Genomic DNA, 22235 nt, shown 5'->3' with positions numbered 1-22235 from the left:
AGAGAGCAGTCTGACTCCTGAGTCTCCTGGGTGATTGTAGCTCAGGTCCAGCTCTCTCAGGTGTGAGGGGTTTGACCACAGAGCTGAGACCAGAGAAGCACAGCCTTCCTCTGTGACTAGACAGCCTGACAGCCTGCAAAGAGTCAAATCATATTAAAATCACACTGCTATTCTTTGGTGGTGAAAATAGTGGCAGTATATTTTTTCAACATATTCAGAAATATCAGTGTCCTGAAACCTGACATATCTATTCATAAATGTTTCATTATTATAAATGACACATTTTCCAAGTATTGCTTGTAGATAGAAAGATGCATATTATCAAATATTTGAGTAGACTGACCAGACCAGTTTAAAAGCAGTATCAGTCAAAAGACAGACAGTGAGGTATCAGATTTAGATTGTATTGAGTATACAGTCCACACCATATCTATTTTGACAGTGAAGATAACATTTTAAATGTGGCTCTAAACTCCAACATTTTACATTTCAGATCAAATGTTTCATATGAGGTGACAGTATATAATGTCACCTTTTATTTGAGGTTATTTTAATACATATCTGTTTTAACATTTAGAAAATGAAAAGCACTTTATGTATCTAGTCCCCCTATTTAAAGAAGTCATATGTTTTCTGACTAATTCACTCATAGTGTATTAAAGTAGTCAAAAGTTTAGTATTTGGTCCGATATTCCTTGAATGCAGCGACTACATCAAGTCTGTGTCACGCCCTGACCTTAGAGATCCTTTTATGTCTCTATTTTGGTTGGTCAGGGTGTGGGTTGGGGTGGGCATTCTATGTCCCTTTTTCTATGTTTGGTATTTCTTTGTTTTGGCCGGGTATGGCTCTCAATCAGGGACAGCTGTATATCGTTGTTGCTGATTGGGAGCCATACTTAGGCAGCCTGTTTTCCTTTGGGTTTTGTGGGTAGATGTTATTTTCTGTTTAGTTAATGTTCCTGACAGAACTGTTTAGCTGTTGCACTTTATTTTTTTGTTCATTCAAATAAGTTTCATGATGAGCACTAAACATGCTGCGCCTTGGTCCAATCCTTACGACACCCGTTACAGCCTGTGACTCAAACTCGTTGGTTACAATGCAGTTTGTTTTGGTTGTGTTTTGGGTTATATTTTGCTCATCAATAAAATGGTGGATGATGACTGGAGTAATTTTCTGTCTAAGTGATTTGGTAACATGTTTCTAAACACTACTAAATTAATCCTGATGATATCATGATTAAGAAAAATCATGAATGAATCATGAATAATAATGAGTGTGAAAGTTACAGAGGCTACAACAAAACACGCTAACCTCTCACCATTACCAATAACAGAGGCTACAACAAAACATGCTAACCTCTCACCATTACCAATAACAGAGGATACAACAAAACATGCTAACCTCTCACCATTACCAATAACAGAGGATACAACAAAACATGCTAACCTCTCACCATTACCAATAACAGAGGCTACAACAAAACATGCTAACCTCTCACCATTACCAATGTATTTATTTATAAGCACCTCACATTGTGGTTACTCACTACTTGGTGGATATTCCCTCAGCGAAGTATGGCAGTTCCATGCTGGTTTCCTCACCAAGTCCAAGGCAAGCACAGCTACCCATGCAGACAGTACTCCTTAGCCGTAACCGATATCCCCATGGCAACACGAACTCTTTAAGCTTCCCAAGCAATTATCTCCCGGTGTGACACGATGCTAGGCTAACCTCAATGCTGGCTAATACCTCCACAACGAGACGGTAGATTCAGTCTTTACTAAGTTTTAACTAAATTATAACAACTCTTTTATTAAATAAAACATGTATTTCCCTTAATGTCTTAGTAGCTATGGGTTTTGTTGTAGTTCTGTCGTCTTCTTTTATAATTTTTCTTCACCAACCGTCCTGAGGTAAAACGTCCATCCTTTCATCAACGTCTTTTTCCCTCCCGTTAACCAGGTCAACTCCCATTGGCCACAACTTAACAAGCGACCTTATTGGTCAAAACTTAAACTTCAAAGTAAAACAAACTATTCACTTATACATTAAATAAATATTTCTTCAAAAAGCATAATGCATTAACAACATTACAGTTTAGGAGCAATTCAATCATCTTTTAAATATAATACCAATTAATTATAACAAATAAACTCAATACTTGGTTCAAACAAGGGTATTACACAAACATACAGTCAATAATACAGTAGAAAAATAAGTCTATATACATTGTGAGCAAATTAAGTGAAATAAGGGAGGTAAAGGCAAAAAAAGGCCATGGTGGCAAAGTAAATACAATATAGCAAGTAAAACACTGGAATGGTAGATATGCAGTGGAAGAAAGTGCAAAGTAGAAATAATGGGGTGCAAAGGAGCTAAATAAATAAATAAATACAGTAGGGGAAGAAGTAGTTGGGCTAAGTTATAGATGGGCTATGTACAGGTGCAGTAATCTGTGAGCTGCTCTGACAGCTGGTGCTTAAAGCTAGTGAGGGAGATAAGTGTTTCCAGTTTTAGAGATTTTTGTAGTTCGTTCCAGTCATTGGCAGCAGAGAACTGGAAGAAGTGGCGGCCAAAGGAGGTGTTGGCTTTGGGGGTGACCAGAGAGATATACCTGCTGGAGCGCGTGCTACAGGTGGGTGCTGCTATGATGACCAGTGAGCTGAGATAAGGGGGGACTTTACCTAGCAGGGTCTTGTAGATGACCTGGAGCCAGTGGGTTTGGCGACGAGTATGAAGCGAGGGTCAACCAACGAGAGCGTACAGGTCGCAGTGGTGGGTAGTATATGGGGCTTTGGTGACAAAACGAATGGCACTGTGATAGACTGCATCCAATTTATTGAGTAGGGTATTGGAGGCTATTTTGTAAATGACATCGCAGAAGTCGAGGATCGGTAGGATGGTCAGTTTTATAAGGGTATGTTTGGCAGCATGAGTGAAGGATGCTATGTTGCGAAATAGGAAGCCAATTCTAGATTTATTTTTGGATTGGAGATGCTTATAGTGAGTCTGGAAGGAGAGTTTACAGTCTAACCAGACACCTAGGTATTTGTAGTTGTCCACATATTCTAAGTCAGAACCGTCCAGAGTAGTGATGCTGGACAGGCGTGCAGGTGCAGGCAGCGATCGGTTGAAGAGCATGCATTTAGTTTTACTTGTATTTAAGAGCAGTTGGTGGCCACGGAAGGAGAGCTGTATGGCATTGAAGCTCGTCTAGAGGTTAGTTAACACAGTGTCCAAAGAAGGGCCAGAAGTATACAGAATAACACCAATAACAAAGGGGGTCTGATCTTTGTGCCTCTGTAAATTTCTCATTATTCACGATTCATTCATGATTATTCATAATCATGGTAGCATCCACATGAATGTAGAAGTGTTCAGAAACATCTTCTATTCTTACTGACAATACAAGTAAAGTGACTCCAAAATGACAGGACATTATTCACCAATCAGTTTCTATTTGGAAAAACATCATCCAAAACACAACCAAAACAAAGTGAAAAATGAATTCAACAAGTTTGTAGAATCACAAGCTTGATGTAATCACTGCAGGCATGGAACATGGGACTAAATACTAAACTTATGACTACTTTAATACAATATAAGTGAATTTGTCCAAATAATTAAGACTTCTTCAAATGGGAGAACTACGTACAGAAAGTGCTTTAATTTCTAAATGGTAAAACAGATATGTATGAAAATACCCTCAAATAAAAGGTGACATTCTGTACTGTCACCTAATATGAAACATCTCAAATCCAAAAGGCTGGAGCATAGCACCACATTTAAAACTGTAAGCTTCACTGTCCAAACACATATGGTGTGGACTATGTGTGTCTGGTAAACACATGTGGATCTGGTGAACAGTTATCACTTGTTGACCAACTACAGGAATACTGACCTCAGAGTCTCCAGTTTACAGTGGGGATTCCCCAGTCCAGCAGAGAGCAGCTTCACTCCTGAATCCTTCAGGTCATTGTTACTCAGGTCCAGCTCTCTCAGGTGTGAGGGGTTTGACCTCAGAGCTGAGACCAGAGAAGCACAGCCTTCCTCTGTGACTAGACAGCCTGACAGCCTGCAAAGAGTCAAATCAAATTAAAATCACACTGCTATGCTTTGGTGGTGAAAATAGTGGCAGTATAATTTTTCAACATTTTTCAGATATCAGTGTCCTGAAACCTGCCATATCTATTCGTAAATTAATGTATCATCATTAAAAATGACAAATGATCAAAGTATTGCCTGCAGATAGAAACATGTATAGTACAAATATTTGAGTAGACTGCCCAGACCAGTTTAAAATCAATATCAGTCAAAAGACAGACAGTGAGGTATCAGATTTAGATTGTATTGAGTATACAGTCCACACATATCTATTTTGACAGTGAAGATAACATTTTAAATGTGGCTCTGTACTCCAACATTTTGGATTTCAGATCAAATGTTTCATATGAGGTGACAGTATATAATGTCACCTTTTATTTGAGGGTATTTTAATACATACAGTTGAAGTCAGAAGTTTACATACACCTTAGCCAAATACATTTAAACTCCATTTTTACAATTCCTGACATTTAATCCTAGTAAAAGTCCCCTGTCTTAAGTCAGTTAGGATCACCACTTTATTTTAAGAATGTGAAATGTTAGAATAATAGTAGAGAGAATGATTAATTTCCGCTTTTATTTCTTTCATCACATTCCCAGTGGGTCAGAAGTTTACATACACTCAATTAGTATTTGGTAGCATTGCCTTTAAATGGTTTAACTTGGGTTAAACGTTTCGGGTAGCCTTCTACAAGCTTCCCACAATAAGTTGGGTGAATTTTGGCCCATTCCTCCTGAAAGAGCTGGTGTAACTGAGTCAGGTTTGTAGGCCTCTTGCTCGCACACGCTTTTTCAGTTCTGCCCACAAATTTTCTATAGGATTGAGGTCAAGGTTTTGTGATGGCCACTCCAATACCTTGACTTTGTTGTCCTTAATCCATTTTGCCACAACTTTGGAAGTATGCTTGGGGTCATTGTCCATTTGGAAGACCCATTTGTGACCAAGCTTTAACTTCCTGACTGATGTCTCGAGATGTTGCTTCAATATATCCACAATTTTCCTGCCTCATGATGCCATCTATTTTGTGAAGTGCGCCAGTCCCTCCTGCAGCAAAGCACCCCCACAACATGATGCTGCCACCGCCGTGCTTCACAGTTGGGATGGTATGATGGCTGTGTGGTCCCATGGTGTTTAGACTTGCGTACTATTGATTTAACGTGTTACCTTCAGGCGTTTGGAAATTGCTCCCAAGGATGAAGCAGACTTGTGGAGGTCTACAATTTTTTTTCTGAGATTTTGGCTGATTCCTTTTCATTTTCCCATGATGTCAAGCAAAGAGGCACTGAGTTTGAAGGTAGGCCTTGAAATACATCCAAATTATGTCAATTAGTCTATCAGATGCTTCTAAAGCCATGACATAATTTTCTGGAATTTTCCAAGCTGTTTAAAGGCACAGTCAACTTAGTGTATGTAAACTTCTGACCCACTGGAATTGTGATACAGTGAATTATAAGTGAAATAATCTGTCTGTAATCAATTGTTTCAAAAATTACTTGTGTCATGCACAAAGTAGATGTCCTAAACGACTTGCCAAAACTATATAGTTTGTTAACAAGAAATTTGTGGAGAGGTTCAAAAACACGTTTTAATAACTCCAACCTAAGTGTATGTACACTTCCGACTTCAACTGTATGTGATTGACGATTAAAAATTAAATTCTGATGATGCCATGATTAAGAAAAATCATGAATAAATCATGAATCAGAATGAGTGAGAAAGTTACAGAGGCCACAACAGAACATGCTAACCTCTCACCATTACCAATAACAGAGGCTACAACAAAACATGCTAACCTCTCACCATTACCAATACCAGAGGCTACAACAAAACATGCTAACCTCTCACCATTACCAATAACAGAGGATACAACAAAACATGCTAACCTCTCACCATTACCAATAACAGAGGATACAACAAAACATGCTAACCTCTCACCATTACCAATAACAGAGTCTACAACAAAACAGCTAACCTCTCACCATTACCAATAACAGAGGCTACAACAAAACATGCTAACCTCTCACTATTACCAATAACAGAGGCTACAACAAAACATGCTAACCTCTCACCATTACCAATAACAGAGGATACAACAAAACATGCTAACCTCTCACCATTACCAATAACAGAGGCTACAACAAAACATGCTAACCTCTCACCATTACCAATAACAGAGGCTACAACAAAACATGCTAACCTCTCACCATTACCAATAACAGAGGCTACAACAAAACATGCTAACCTCTCACCATTACCAATAACAGAGGATACAACAAAACATGCTAACCTCTCACAATTACCAATAACAGAGGGGGTTTGATCTTTGTTAGTAGAATCACAAGCTTGATGTAATCACTGCAGGTGTCAGGAATCCCGCTTCCTGAGTCTGTTTCTGCCTGAGCTGACTGTTTTCTGTTTGGAGTCTAAGGGTGCGTTCAGAAACCTATCTGGTTGCTAGGCAACGAAGTTAGGCGGGAGATCTAGTGATATTATTACCCTGTCTGGTTGCCAGGCGACGAAGTTAGGCGGGAGATCTAGTGATTACCCTACACCCCCATCTCATCAACCTTCTGCACACCTGGTCCTGATCATCACCTCTTCATAAGCCCTGAGCTGACATCCATTCCCTGCTGGATCGTTAGCAACGAACAGCCTCATGTTTCCTGAGCTAGTCTTGTTGTTTTGTTCTTGTTACTGGTTACTCCCCCCCCCGTTTACTCTGTCTACAGTCATCCTCCCGGAACATTCAACTCCCTTGCCTGGCCGTCGGTGGATACAGTGACGTCATTGAATCCTCCCATCTACTCTCATCAACTCACCTCCGCTTCGTCTCCTGGATCACTCAAATTACACATCAAGACTACCAATAAATACTCACCTTCATTTTACTCACCTTGTCCTGGTCTGCTTCTGGGTTCTGTCTTAGAGAAACGTGACAGCAGGCATGGAATATGGGACAACATGCTAAACTTATGACTACTTTAATACACTATAAGTAATATGTCCGAATAATTACGACTTTTTCAAATGGGAGAACTACATGCATAAAGTACTTTCATATCTGATAATACTGACCTCAGAGTCTCCAGTTTACAGTGGGGATTCCCCAGTACAGCAGAGAGCAGCTTCACTCCTGAATCCTTCAGGTCATTGTTACTCAGGTCCAGCTCTCTCAGGTGTGAGGGGTTTGACCTCAGAGCTGAGACCAGAGAATCACAGCCTTCCTCTGTGACTCCACAGCCTGACAGCCTGCAAAGAGTCTAATCATATTAAAACCACACGGCTATTCTTTGGAGACAAAGAGATCATGACTTCAAACACATTGTTAATTTAGTGTAGAAGGACAATGGCAGATGCATTTGGTTAATTCTCCCAAACAACATATAGATTCTTCTTCTGTCTCCTAGAATTGTATGGTCATATTGTTATACTATACTAATGTGAAAATCAATGCATTTATTCAATGTTTTCAATATAATATTATACACATATTATAATGCATATTTTTCTTTAACCTGAATATTTCTTCCTGATGAATACTTCTTATATGTCATTTTATGTACTCACAGAACAGCTCTGGAGGCTTTGACCACTGGCAGCATGCTCAGAAGACCTTTCTCTGATCTGGAGTATTTCTTCAGGTCAAACACATCCAGCTCCTTTTCTGAAGTCAGCAACACAAAGACCAGAGCTGACCACTGTGCAGGTGACAGGTTGGGTTTTGAGACACTTCCTGAGCTCAGGTAGCTTTGGATCTCCTCCACTAGAGAATGGTCATTCAGTTCATTCAGACAGTGGAACAGATTGATGCTCCTCTCTGGAGAGAGATTCTCCCTGATCTTCTCCTTGATGTACTTGACTGTTTTTTCATGGGTCTTTGAGCTACTTCTTGTCTTTGTCAGTAGACCTCGTAAGTGCTTCTGATTGGACTTCAGTGAGAGTCCCAGAAGGAAGCGGAGGAACAGGTCCAGGTTTCCCGTCTCACTGTGTAAGGCTTTATCGACAGCACTTTTGTAGAAAGAAACTTCAGACTTGTCTCTGAACAGCGCAGAAAGGTTCCTGGACGTTGATTGCGGTTCGGCCATTAGATTCTCATTGTTGTTGATGAATGAGAGGAACACATATACAGCAGCCAGAAACTCCTGAATGCTCAGATGAACGAAGCAGTACACCTTGTCCTGGTACAGCGAAAATTCCTCTTTAAAGAGCTGTGTGCACAATCCTGAGTACACCGAGGCTTCATTGACATCAATGCCAGCCTCTTTCAGGTCTTCTTCATAGAAAATCAGATTGCCATTCACAAGCTGTTGAAAAGCCAGTTTTCCCAGTGACAGAATGCTCTCTTTATTCCAGTGTGGACCTGTCTCTTCTTTCCCAAGATACTTTTCATTCTTCTGTTTGGTATGAAACACCACAAGGTGTGTGTACATCTCAGTCAGAGTCTTGGGCATCTCTTCTCTCTTAAGTTTCAGCAGGTTTTCAAGGACTGTTGCAGAAATCCAACAGAAGACTGGAATGTGGCACATGATGTGGAGGCTCCTTGATGTCTTTATGTGTGAGATGATTCTGTTGGCCAGGTCCTCATCGCTGAATCTCTTCCTGAAGTACTCCTCCTTCTGTGGGTCATTGAACCCTCGTACCTCTGTCACCTGGTCAACACACTCTGAAGGGATCCTATTGGCTGCTGCAGGTCGGGTAGTTATCCAGAGGAGAGCAGAGGGAAGCAGATTTCCCTTGATGAGATTTGTCAGCAGAACATCCACTGAGGTTGACTCTGTGACGTCACAACAGATCTCGTTCTTCTGGAAGTCTAGGGGCAGTCGGCACTCATCCAGACCATCAAAGATGAACAGAACTTTGTACTTGTTGTAGTTGGAGATTCTTGATTGTTTGGTTTCCATTGAGAAGTGATTAAGAAGTTCAATGAAAGTGTGTTTGTCCTCTTTCATCAAATTCAGCTCCCGAAAAGGGAATGAAAACACAAATTGAACATCCTGATTTGCTTTTCCTTCAGCCCAGTCCAGAATGAACTTCTGCACAGAGACTGTTTTTCCAATGCCAGCAACTCCCTTTGTCAGCACAGTTCTGATACGTTTGTCTTGTCCAGTTAAGGGTTTGAAGATGTCGTTACATTTGATTGCAGTCTCTGGTCTTGCTTGTTTCCTGGTTGTTGTCTCAATCTGTCTCAGCTCATGTTCATTATTGACCTGTCCTGTTCCACCCTCTGTGATGTAGAGCTCTGTGTAGATCTTATTGAGAAGTGTTGGGTTTCCTTGTTTAGCGATTCCCTCAAATACACATTGAAACTTCTTCTTTAGATTAGATTTGAGTTCACGTTGGCAAATCACAGCAAGCTCATCTGAATCTAGAAATAACACAGAGGATATTAATATTACATCTGTTTTAATGTCTACAGTATTGAAGGACTGTTAAAGTTTTTAAATAATAATTTATTCTCTTAACTGACTGTATAAATGTGTAAATGTTTTCTTAATGCATTCCAGACTGGTGTGACTGATTATATTATTATTGGTGTTATTGATGGTATTATTAATGTTGTCTCACTGTCTCTGTCTCTCTCTCTCTAAATTAATCAACACAACACATCCCTTCTGCTACTTGATGAGGCCACTAGGTGTTGTGTTAAGGCTGATACAATATCATTGAGTTACACAGCTACTTTAGCTGTACTTTAGCCACAGCTTTTAAATGTTATAAAACATCATTCAACATGAGGCAGACAGATCTTACATTTCTCCAGTGTGTCAGCAAGCTCCTTCTGGTTCATTTTCCTCAGGACGTGCAGTGTGATCTTCAGAGCTCCCTCTCTGGCACTGCTCTCCTGCTTCTCATCTTCAGCATCCACCACTTCCTCATCCTGCTTCTGACTCTCAAAGCATTCTGGGAGTTCTGGACTAAGAATCCTCTTGAACATCTTCAGCTCGTTCTTCACAAATGTCATAATTTTCTCTTCAAGCAACTAAAATAAATCAAGTAAATAAGTTAAGCAAGAGAAGAAATGCTTTCTCATTAACACATTAATGAATAATTGACAGATCAACTTTACTTGAGGTAAACAAAAACAAAAGTACATAACAGGATCACATACACTGAATATAGAGTCCAGGTCTGTTTGATGACTCTGGGAAGACTGACCACTGAGAATCTCTGACTCTGATCTCTCATGTTGGTTTCTGTGGACAGAACATGAGATTACATCTCCTCATCCAGGGAGTACACACACACACACACACACACACACACACACACACACACACACACACACACACACACACACACACACACACACACACACACACACACACACACACACACACACACACACAAAGGGAATGTTGTGTTTGTTTAACATTATTTTAGGACTATGAAAATGGACAGTATTAGCCTATGGATTATGAAAACAACCAAAAGAAAATGGGAAAATGGGAGAGGAGAAATGACTAGAGACAGTGTTGTTTAACTCACTGACCATGACCCATGAGTTCTTCTTACCTTTGTTCAGTAGAAAAGTCTCCCTTTCTAAAGGATATAGGAAGATTCATAGACAGGTCACTCTTCATGGACACACAGCTGGGTATAGGGGAGGCTGGTCTCTCCTGCTTGATTGGACTTCAACACAACAGAGACAAACATTACATCTCTCATCTACTCTGATCTCAGATGGGAAACATAAGAAGAGTTCCAAAACGCAACATATCACTTTACAGAAATGAGCTTTTATTGTTTAATGAAATTATGTATTAATTATTACATCTCTCACAGACAAGGATTTGTTTAAAATCTATCACTTGATGGTTTCATTTCAGAGAGACAAAAATCATGTTTTTTCTTGCAAAATGCTATATACCTCACTCTCAAATGTGACCGACCGGCTCAATTTGGTAATTAACTAAATAACTACATATATAGTGATTTTGGTTTATGTCAGTTTAATTGTTTGTTATGGTATAAGTTGTTATTTTATGATTGTAAGTGATACAATTAACTAGTAATTCTCAGTAATTACTACTTTAGTAAGGAATAACACATTTTTTCAGTACTACTGCAGTTGCTAAATAATTCCAATAGATGGGAACATAAGACCACAATGACATTTCAGAATATTAGTTTAGTTTTCTCCCTGGATACACCACCACTCCCCGCGCTTCCTGCAGAACCCCTGCAGTACCTCTGCAGACCCCGGATTGAGAACCCCTGATTTAGCAGATGCTCTTATCCAGAGAGATTTACAGTAAGTGCATTCACCTTAAGATAGCTATTTATTTAGGAAATAAACTTAATGAATTATTCATAAAATTGTTATCTCACCTCTTAGCTTTGGTGTCATGTCCCCCAGAGAGATGCATTTTGGAGGCAGGGGCCCCCTCCTCTCTCTCCCCAGAGAGACTCATTTTAGAGCACTGACCCCTGTAAACAGAGATCCAGCATGTTGGTTGTGGTTAACACAGTGACAACTAAACAGAGATCCAGCATGTTGGTTGTGGTTAACACAGTGACAACTAAACAGAGATCCAGCATGTTGGTTGTGGTTAACACAGTAACAACTAAACAGAGATCCAGCATGTTGGTTGTGGTTTACACAGTGACAACTAAACAGAGATCCAGCATGTTGGTTGTGGTTAACACAGTGACAACTAAACAGAGATCCAGCATGTTGGTTGTGGTTAACACAGTAACAACTAAACAGAGATCCAGCATGTTGGTTGTGGTTTACACAGTGTCAACTAAACAGAGATCCAGCATGTTGGTTGTGGTTAACACAGTGACAACTAAACAGAGATCCAGCATGTTGGTTGTGGTTAACACAGTAACAACTAAAGAGAGATCCAGCATGTTGGTTGTGGTTAACACAGAGACAACTAAACAGAGATCCAGCATGTTGGTTGTGGTTAACACAGTGACAACTAAAATGAGATCCAGCATGTTGGTTGTGCTTAACACAGTGACAACTAAACAGAGATCCAGCATGTTGGTTGTGGTTAACACAGTGACAACTAAACAGAGATCCAGCATGTTGGTTGTGGTTAACTCAGTGACAACTAAACAGAGATCCAGCATGTTGGTTGTGGTTAACACAGTGACAACTAAACAGAGATCCAGCATGTTGGTTGTGGTTAACACAGTGACAACTAAACAGAGATCCAGCATGTTGGTTGTGGTCAACACTGTGAAAACTAAACAGAGATCCAGCATGTTGGTTGTGGTTAACACAGTGACAACTAATAATTGTATTCATTATCTCTTAGAAATAAAACAGTTTACTAACAGACACATCCAAACAGTCAGGTGATTTAATGTAATTACTTTTTCTAGCCCAATGACTACTCAAAACCCTCCCACAAGGCCTGAAAACTAACTAATAGCCCCTGATAGGCCTACATCTTATTCTGGGGCGGCAGGTAGCCTTGTGGTTAGAGCGTTGGGGCGGCAGGTAGCCTAGTGGTTAGAGCGATAGGTAGCCTAGTGGTGAGAGCGTTAGGTAGCCTAGTGGTTAGAGCGTTAGGTAACCTAGTGGTTAGAGCGTTAGGTAGCCTAGTGGTTAGAGCGTTAGGTAGCCTAGTGGTTAGAGCGTTGGGGCGGTAGGTAGCCTAGTGGTTAGAGCGTTAGGGAGCCTAGTGGTTAGAGTGTAGGGGCGGCAGGTAGTCTAGTGGTTAGAGGGTTGGGGTGGCAGGTAGCCTAGTGGTTAGAGGGGGGGGGGGCGGCAGGTAGCCTAGTGGTTAGAGCGTTGAGGCGGCAGGTAGCCTAGTGGTTAGAGCGTTGGAGCGGCAGGTAGCCTAGTGGTTAGAGCGTTGGGGCGGCAGGTAGCCTAGTGGTTAGAGCGTTGGGGCGTCAGTTTGCCTAGTGGTTAGAGTGGAGGGGCGGCAGGTAGCCTAGTGGTTAGAACGTTGGAGCGGCAGGTAGCCTAGTGGTTAGAGCGTTGGAGCGGCAGGTAGCCTAGTGGTTAGAGCGTTGGAGCGGCAGGTAGCCTAGTGGTTAGATCGTTGGAGCGGCAGGTAGCCTAGTGGTTAGAGGGGGGGGACGGCAGGTAGCCTAGTGGTTAGAGCGTTGGGGTGGCAGGTAGCCTAGTGGTTAGAGCGTTGGGGCGGCAGGTAGCCTAGTGGTTAGAGCGTTGGGGCGGCAGGTAGCCTAGTGGTTAGAGCGTTGGGGTGGCAGGTAGCCTAGTGGTTAGAGTGTTGGGGTGGCAGGTAGCCTAGTGGTTAGAGCGTTGGGGCGGCAGGTAGCCTAGTGGCTAGAGCGTTGGAGCGGCAGGTAGCCTAGTGGTTAGAGCGTTGGAGCGGCAGGTTGCCTAGTGGTTAGAGCGTTGGGGAGGCAGGTAGCCTAGTGGTTAGAGCGTTGGGGCGGCAGGTAGCCTAGTGGTTAGAGCGTTGGAGCGGCAGGTAGCCTAGTGGTTAGAGCGTTGGAGCGGCAGGTAGCCTAGTGGTTAGAGCGTTGGGGCGGCAGGTAGCATAGTGGTTAGAGCGTTGGAGCGGCAGGTTGCCTAGTGGTTAGAGCGTTGGGGTGGCAGGTAGCCTAGTGGTTAGAGCGTTGGGGCGGCAGGTAGTCTAGTGGTTAGAGCGTTGGAGCGGCAGGTAGCCTAGTGGTTAGAGCGTTGGAGCGGGAGGTAGCCTAGTGGTTAGAGCGTTGGGGCGGCAGGTAGCCGGACGCACGCGCGCACACGCACGCACACAGGGAGGAAATGTTGTGTTTGTTTACTGTTTTAGGACTGTGAAAATGGACATAAGGAAAAGCCTATGGATTATGAAAACAACAACAATAAATGGGAAAAGGGGAGAGGAGAAATGACTAGAGACAGTGTTGTTTAACTCACTGACCAATGAGTTCTTCTTACCTTTGTTCAGTAGAAAAGTCTCCCTCTCTAAACTCTATAGGTAGACCCATAGACTTGTCACTCTTCATGGACACACAGCAGGGAACAGGGGAGGCTGGTCTCTCCTGCTTGTTTGGGCTTCAACAGAACAGAGACAAACATAACATCTCTCATCTACTCTGAGCTCAGATGGGGAAACATAAGAGTTTCATTACAAAACGCTATAAATCACTTTTCAGAAATGTTGGTAAATTATCTCATTGTTTAAAGAAATGATTAAACCACTACAAGGCTTTATATAGACTTTTAAAGTGGGTAATTTCCACAACAAATGCACATTTGCTGTTATTTTCCCAACGTGAGAAACTGGGTCAAATTAACATGGCATCTGCAAGTGAATTCATCTTTAGATATCTAGGTGGGACAACCACATATCACAGTTAAATATACTGGATACCAACATTCCACTCCTGATAAACAATGGATATATAGATATCTAGGTGGATATATAGATATCTAGGTGGATATATAGATATCTAGGTGGATATGTCGATGTCTAGGTGGATATATAGATGTCTATGTGGATATATAGATATCTAGGTGTATATATAGATATCTAGGTGGATATATAGATATCTAGGTGGATATATAGATATCTAGGTGGATATATATAAATCTAGGTGGATATATAGATATCTAGGTGGATATATAGATATCTAGGTGGATATATAGATATCTAGGTGGATATATAGATATCTAGTTGGATATATAGATATCTAGGTGGATATATAGATATCTAGGTGGATATATAGATATCTAGGTGGATATATAGATATCTAGGTGGATATATAGATATCTAGGTGGATGTATAGATATCTAGGTGGTTATATAGATATCTAGGTGGATATATAGATATCTAGGTGGATATATAGATATCTAGGTGGTTATATAGATATCTAGGTGGATATATAGATGTCTAGGTGGATATATAGATATCTAGGTGGATATAAAGATGTCTAGGTGGATATATAGAATATATAGATGTCTAGGTGGATATATAGATATCTAGGTGGATATATAGATATCTAGGTGGATATATAGATGTCTAGGTGGATATATAGATGTCTATGTGGATATACAGATATCTAGGTGGATATATAGATATCTAGGTGGATATATAGATATCTAGGTGGATATATAGCGTTTTAGAAAAAAACGTATTTTCATACAGATCTAAAATCTAGAACAGTTTTATAGAATGTCCCCATTAGCAATCATTTCTGAATAAAAAGCATTTTAGAACATACATTCTTAAACAATATTGTCAGCTCACCTCTTAGTTTTGGTGTCATGTCCCCCAGAGACACTCATTTTAGAGGCGGGCCCCCCCTCCTTTCTCTCCCCAGAGAGACTCATTTTAGAGGCAGGGACCACCTCCTCTATCTCCCCAGAGAGATTCATTTTAGAGCACTGAGCCCTAAACAGAGAAACAGAGATCCAACATGTTGGTTGTGGTCAACAGTGACCCCTAAACAGAGATCCAGCATGTTGGTTGTGGCTAACACAGTGACAACTAAACAGAGATCCAGCATGTTGGTTGTGGTTAACACAGTGACAACTAATTATTTTATTCATTATCTCTTAGAAATAAAACCGTTTACAGACACATCCAAACAGTCAGGTGATTTAATGCAATTACTTTTTCTAGCCCAATGACTACTCAAAACCCTCCCACAATGCCTGAAAACTAACTAATAGCCCCTGATAGGCCTACATCTTATTTTGGGGTGGCAGGTAGTCTAGTGGTTAGAGCGTTGGGGTGGCAGGTAGCCTAGTGGTTAGAACGTTGTGGCGGCAGGTAGTCTAGTGGTTAGAGCGTTGGGGTGGCAGGTAGCCTAGTGGTTAGAACGTTGTGGCGGCAGGTAGTCTAGTGGTTAGAGCATTGGGGCGGCAGGTAGCCTAGTGGTTAGAGCGTTGGGGCGGCAGGTAGCCTAGTGGTTAGAGCGTTGGGGCGGCAGGTAGCCTAGTGGTTAGAGCGTTGGGGCGGCAGGTAGCCTAGTGGTTAGAGCGTTGGGGCGGCAGGTAGCCTAGTGGTTAGAGCGTTGGGGCGGCAGGTAGCCTAGTGGTTAGAGCGTTGGGGCGGCAGGTAGCCTAGTGGATAGAGTGTTGGTGCGGCAGGTAGCCTAGTGGTTAGAGCGTTGGGGCGGCAGGTAGCCTAGTGGTTAGAGCGTTGGGGCGGCAGGTAGCCTAGTGGTTAGAGCGTTGGGGCGGCAGGTAGCCTAGTGGTTAGAGCGTTGGGGCGGCAGGTAGCCTAGTGGTTAGAGTGTTGGGGCGGCAGGTAGCCTAGTGGTTAGAGTGTTGGTGCGGCAGGTAGCCTAGTGGTTAGAGCGTTGGGGCGGCAGGTAGCCTAGTGGTTAGAGCGTTGGGGCGGCAGGTAGCCTAGTGGTTAGAGCGTTGGGGCGGCAGGTAGCCTAGTGGTTAGAGCGTTGGGGCGGCAGGTAGCCTAGTGGTTAGAGTGTTGGGGCGGCAGGTAGCCTAGTGGTTAGAGTGTTGGTGCGGCAGGTAGCCTAGTGGTTAGAGCGTTGGGGCGGCAGGTAGCCTAGTGGTTAGAGCGTTGGGGCGGCAGGTAGCCTAGTGGTTAGAGCGTTGGGGCGGCAGGTAGCCTAGTGGTTAGAGCGTTGGGGCGGCAGGTAGCCTAGTGGTTAGAGTGTTGGTGCGGCAGGTAGCCTAGTGGTTAGAGCGTTGGGGCGGCAGGTAGCCTAGTGGTTAGAGCGTTGGGGCGGCAGGTAGCCTAGTGGTTAGAGTGTTGGGGCGGCAGGTAGCCTAGTGGATAGAGTGTTGGTGCGGCAGGTAGCCTAGTGGTTAGAGCGTTGGGGCGGCAGGTAGCCTAGTGGTTAGAGCGTTGGGGCGGCAGGTAGCCTAGTGGTTAGAGCGTTGGGGCGGCAGGTAGCCTAGTGGTTAGAGCGTTGGGGCGGCAGGTAGCCTAGTGGTTAGAGCGTTGGGGCGGCAGGTAGCCTAGTGGATAGAGTGTTGGGGCGGCAGGTAGCCTAGTGGTTAGAGTGTTGGGGCGGCAGGTAGCCTAGTGGTTAGAGCGTTGGGGCGGCAGGTAGCCTAGTGGTTAGAGTGTTGGGGCGGCAGGTAGCCTAGTGGTTAGAGTGTTGGGGCGGCAGGTAGCCTAGTGGATAGAGTGTTGGTGCGGCAGGTAGCCTAGTGGTTAGAGCGTTGGGGCAGTAACCGTTAGGTTGCAGGATTGAATCCCAGAGCTGACAAGGTAAAGATCTGTCGTTCTGCCCCTGAACAAGGCAGTTAACCCACTGTGTTCCCCAGTAGGCCATCATTGTAAATAAGAATTTGTTATTAACTGACTTGCCAGGTTAAATAAAGGTTTAAAAAAAATTATGTGTTAACCTTCAGTAGCTGTAGTATAATACTATGGTAATGAACTGAAGAGGTCTATCTAATATTAATACTATGGTAATGAACTGAACAGGTCTATCTAATATTAATACTATGGTAATGAACTGAACAGGTCTATCTAATATTAATACTATGGTAATGAACTGAACAGGTCTATGAATCTAATATTAATACTATGGTAATGAACTGAACAGGTCTATCTAATATTAATACTATGGTTATGAACTGAACAGGTCTATCTAATATTAATACTATGGTAATGAACTGAACAGGTCTATGAATCTAATATTAATACTATGGTAATGAACTGAACAGGTCGATGCTTGTCAACAACAGCCAGTGTTTTATTACCTGTAGCCTAATCTGACTGTTACCTTCAATCTAATGCATTCTAACATCTGATCAGCCATTGAGATAGAACTGTTACCTTCAATCTAATGCATTCTAACATCTGATCAGCCATTGAGATAGAACTGTTACCTTCAATCTAATGCATTCTAACATCTGATCAGCCATTGAGACAGAACTGGTACCTTCAATCTAATACATTCTAACATCTGATCAGCCATTGAGATAGAACTGTTACCTTCAATCTAATGCATTCTAACATCTGATCAGCCATTGAGACAGAACTGTTACCTTCAATCTAATACATTCTAACATCTGATCAGCCATTGAGATAGAACTGTTACCTTCAATGTAATACATTCTAACATCTGATCAGCCATTGAGATAGAACTGTTACCTTCAATGTAATACATTCTAACATCTGATCAGCCATTGAGATAGAACTGTCACCTTCAATCTAATGCATTCTAACATCTGATCAGCCATTGAGATAGAACTGTCACCTTCAATCTAATGCATTCTAACATCTTACCATGGTCACACTTGATAACTGTCACGACTCCTACCGAGGGTGGCCCTTCTCCCTGTTCGGGTGGCGCTCGGTGTTCGTCGTCCCCGGGCTACTAGCTGCCACCGATCCCCTTTTCGTTTTTCTGTTGGTTATGTCTTTATTAGTTGCACCTGTGTTCATTTAGGTAATTAGTGGTGTTATTTAAGCCCGCCTCCCCACCTGTTCTGTGTGTGGGCTTGTTATGTTTTGTTTCACTGTGTTTGTGTAGTGGATCGTGTTTTGGACTTTGGGTTTTGTTACGCCCTGTTGTTTTTGGGCATTTTCTCTTTTGTGGTACTTATTAAATAGTATTGTACCAAACATTTTTCTGCCTACTGCGCCTGACTCCACACCCACAACGTCCAAGCGTTACAATAACTTCCTACTGAATTAACTCAACATGGACATTAATAGTTGCATAATAACACAAGGCTACAACAACAATAAACTGAAGTTATAGGCTATTTATTAAATCCATTTACCAGCTCCAGGTAGGCTACACAAGTGACACAAAATGATTTGCAACGACTCCTGTCATTTCAACATATTTATAGTATTAAATGGTAGGCTACAATAGCCTAGGTAGGCATAAAGATTAATAGGCTACAGTAGCCTAGATAGGCATAAAGATGAATAGGCTACAGTAGCCTAGATAGGCATAAAGATTAATAGGCTACAGTAGCCTAGATAGGCATAACGATTAATAGGCTACAGTAGCCTAGATAGGCATAAAGATTAATAGGCTACATTAGCCTAGATAGGCATAAAGATTAATAGGCTACAGTAGCCTAGATAGGCATAACAATTAATAGGCTACAGTAGCCTAGATAGGCATAAAGATTAATAGGCTACATTAGCCTAGATAGGCATACAGATTAATAGGCTACTTGACGGCCAACAGATGTTTAATTCTCCACATTTAATGTCAGTTTCATTGTGGAGTTTTTCTCATAACAGAAGCACATGATGGAGTTCCAGAACTTTCATTTCTAATTTCCACTCCAGAGACCCAATAACAGAGCATGAGTAGAAACCTCCTCATGATATGGTTTTCCATCAGCAAAGTCACATTATAACGCAGTTTAAACCACCTGCAAGGGAATTTATCTAACGCGCTCTAGAGAACCTAAAGTAGTTTTCCTGTGTTTTGTCCCCTTATCTCTAGAGAACCTAAAGTAGTTTTCCTGTGTTTTGTCCCCTTATATCTAGAGTCACTACAGTAGTTTTCCTGTGTTTTGTCCCCTTATCTCTAGAGAACCTAAAGTAGTTTTCCTGTGTTTTGTCCCCTTATCTCTAGAGAACCTAAAGTAGTTTTCCTGTGTTTTGTCCCCTTATCTCTAGAGAACCTAAAGTAGTTTTCCTGTGTTTTGTCCCCTTATCTCTAGAGAACCTAAAGTAGTTTTCCTGTGTTTTGTCCCCTTATATCTAGAGTCACTACAGTAGTTTTCCTGTGTTTTGTCCCCTTATCTCTAGAGCCCCTAAAGTAGTTTTCCTGTGTTTTGTCACCTTATTTATTGATGCGACTCAGTTCTAGAGAGTAAATATGTTTTATGGAAAAAGGGTTGTAAAATAGGTATCTCCATAATGACAATTTAAATAGCCTACCTTATAACATGCAGGGCTACTAATTAGTTTCCACTTTTAAAACTGCTTGTTACGGAGTCTAGTTGATAGGTAATCGACTCCCCGGACTCCGTGTGTCGGGACATGAACAAGGATATTGAACTTGACATTTGTGTCTGTCTTTATTATTTATCCAACATATCATACTGAAACACTGCTGTCTATCAGCAACTCAGCTCAAGTAGCAGTTCTACTAACTAGTAATATCTCATTCCAGGTATTCATTCTCATACTCTGTCCTTTAGAATAGATTATTGTTCAGAAATACTTACTTTATTTTTCAGTAATATCCATATAGTGTTTTCTGCTCTGTCATCTCAAAATGGATCCTTTACAAAATAACAAATGGACAATCTGTTCCACCCTGACAATAGTGTTTTATTGGTATCTTCCACTAGATGGCAGTAAACACCTGCTGTAACTAGACTTTTCAACAACAGTGACCACGTTTACATGCACACCAATATCCCGCTTTTATTCGGGGTACTCAAATATTCTGTTTTTAAATTGATGCATGTACACATCTTACCCATTTACTGTTGTTTCTGCTGTCTGCTCAGGCTGTTCACATATTAAGTTTTCATCTGATTGTCAAAAAAATCTAATTCAAAAAGTAGGCTACCTGTGTGGTTTGATACTCTGTACTGGACTGTATAGCCTGCTGACTACAATTTAGAATAATGTTCTACATTGATAGACTAAATAAAGTAGTGCTCTCCAGAATAATAATTATCTACTAGTTAACACTAGTAAAATTGACGTTTAGTTTAGGGACCGGGGAGAAAACGCAATAACTCCAGAACAGTGGAAAGACTGGTCCTGTGCAAAATGTCCATATCTCATCAGTCTGAAGGGTTTTAAGGAAATGAAAAGCTGAGAAAACGATGAAACACGTTTCTGATAAGGTTGAAAATACTGTCTGCTTGCATCATATTGTAAAAGATAACACCTTACACTCTCATTCACATTATCTCAAGAGATACTGAAATAAATAATATTTATCCACCCCTAAATTATCATTTGTTGTTTCATTTAAATTCAAGAAATGCATAATTCTGCAGTTAATATTATATTAGATTATAGACCTACAGTCAGTATCCAGATTTCAGTTCATATTTTATTAGATTATAGACCTACAGTCAGTGTCCAGATTTCAGTTAATATTATATTAGATTATAGGCCTACAGTCACTACAGTCAGTGTCCAGATTTCAGTTCATATTATATTAGATTATAGGTCTACAGTCAGTGTCCAGATTTCAGTTCATATTTTATTAGATTATAGACCTACAGTCAGTGTCCAGATTTCAGTTAATATTATATTAGATTATAGGCCTACAGTCACTACAGTCAGTGTCCAGATTTCAGTTAATATTATATTAGATTATAGGCCTACAGTCAGTGTCCAGATTTCAGTTAACGTTACTATTTAATTTAACCCATTTGAATTGAAATGAGGAATATTCTGTTTATTTATGGCTACAGGGATACTCGTGAACGGGATATCAGAGAACACCGCAGTTCCGGGAGAGTAGTGGGTGAAACCATTCACCTCAGAAAGAGGGGTGATATGAATAACGTTTCCTTTCATTATGTGTTGTCGAATTCATAAAAAAATATTTTCTGCCATTGTAGTAAGGTTGTTAATACGAGAAGTCTTCAGACTTACCATTTCTGTATTATTTTCCTTGAAAGAACAAGTAGAGGGTTTTGAGTGCTTCTCCCCTATTTGGAAAGTTGGTCTGCCTGCTGTTCAGTCAGAGATATTCTGACAGGACGTCTCCTTCTGCTGGACATAAAAACTGTTTAAAACTGTATAACACTATAGTGTATCTGGAACACTGGTTCATATATCACAAAGTCAATAGTGAATGTGACTATGTATATATTTATTGTGTATTTAAAGCATATTTCTGCAAGTTTATCAAGTGTCTGCTAGCTTAGCTAGCCATGTTAATGACGAATTAACCAGCACCGTCAATCAGTGCACTGTAATGTCACGCTAGCTATTGCTAGCAGGGGATTTATTGGTAATTCAAGACTTCTTTATTGAAATATTAAGTCAATGTTTATTTTTTTACTACCTTAAAAGGTTTATATAAAAAGGGTGGTACTTGTGCTCTGTATTTATGGTTTAATGTCACTTCACATTGAGGGCATGTATCATTACTGTTGTTCCTATCTAACAGTTATGTTGTGTCCTACCTAACCATGTATCATTACTGTTGTTCCTATCTAACAGTTATCTTGTGTCCTACCTAACCATGTATCATTACTGTTGTTCCTATCTAACAGTTATCTTGTGTCCTACCTAACCATGTATCATTACTATTGTTCCTATCTAACAGTTATCTTGTGTCCTA

The 22235-nt window shown here is 41.2% G+C and overlaps 1 protein-coding gene and 1 long non-coding RNA gene across 2 annotated transcripts in view; one reads left to right on the top strand and one right to left on the bottom strand.

The window, feature by feature from the left end:
• LOC145865958 (NLR family CARD domain-containing protein 3-like) overlaps nucleotides 1-10151 on the bottom strand; it is a 22300-nt gene extending 12149 nt beyond the window's left edge. The window contains exons 1-4 of the mRNA XM_082970851.1: nucleotides 9858-10151; nucleotides 7674-9465; nucleotides 3903-4076; nucleotides 1-133 (exon numbers count right to left, since the gene is read on the bottom strand). The exon at nucleotides 1-133 is cut by the window's left edge and continues 41 nt beyond it. Coding sequence (XP_082826977.1) covers nucleotides 1-133; nucleotides 3903-4076; nucleotides 7674-9465; nucleotides 9858-10068 — 2310 coding nt within the window. The 5' untranslated portion in view covers nucleotides 10069-10151. The remainder of the gene's footprint in view (nucleotides 134-3902; nucleotides 4077-7673; nucleotides 9466-9857) is intronic.
• LOC123735945 (uncharacterized) overlaps nucleotides 1-22235 on the top strand; it is a 284243-nt gene that overhangs the window by 212012 nt on the left and 49996 nt on the right. The gene's annotated exons all lie outside the window — the stretch shown is intronic.

Source organism: Salmo salar, unplaced genomic scaffold, assembly GCF_965601325.2.
Source record: "Salmo salar unplaced genomic scaffold, fSalSal1 ptg000005l, whole genome shotgun sequence".
Classification (NCBI taxonomy): Eukaryota; Metazoa; Chordata; class Actinopteri; order Salmoniformes; family Salmonidae; genus Salmo; species Salmo salar.
Note: the sequence above shows the minus strand (reverse complement) of the source record. Positions and strands in the feature narration are given on the sequence as shown.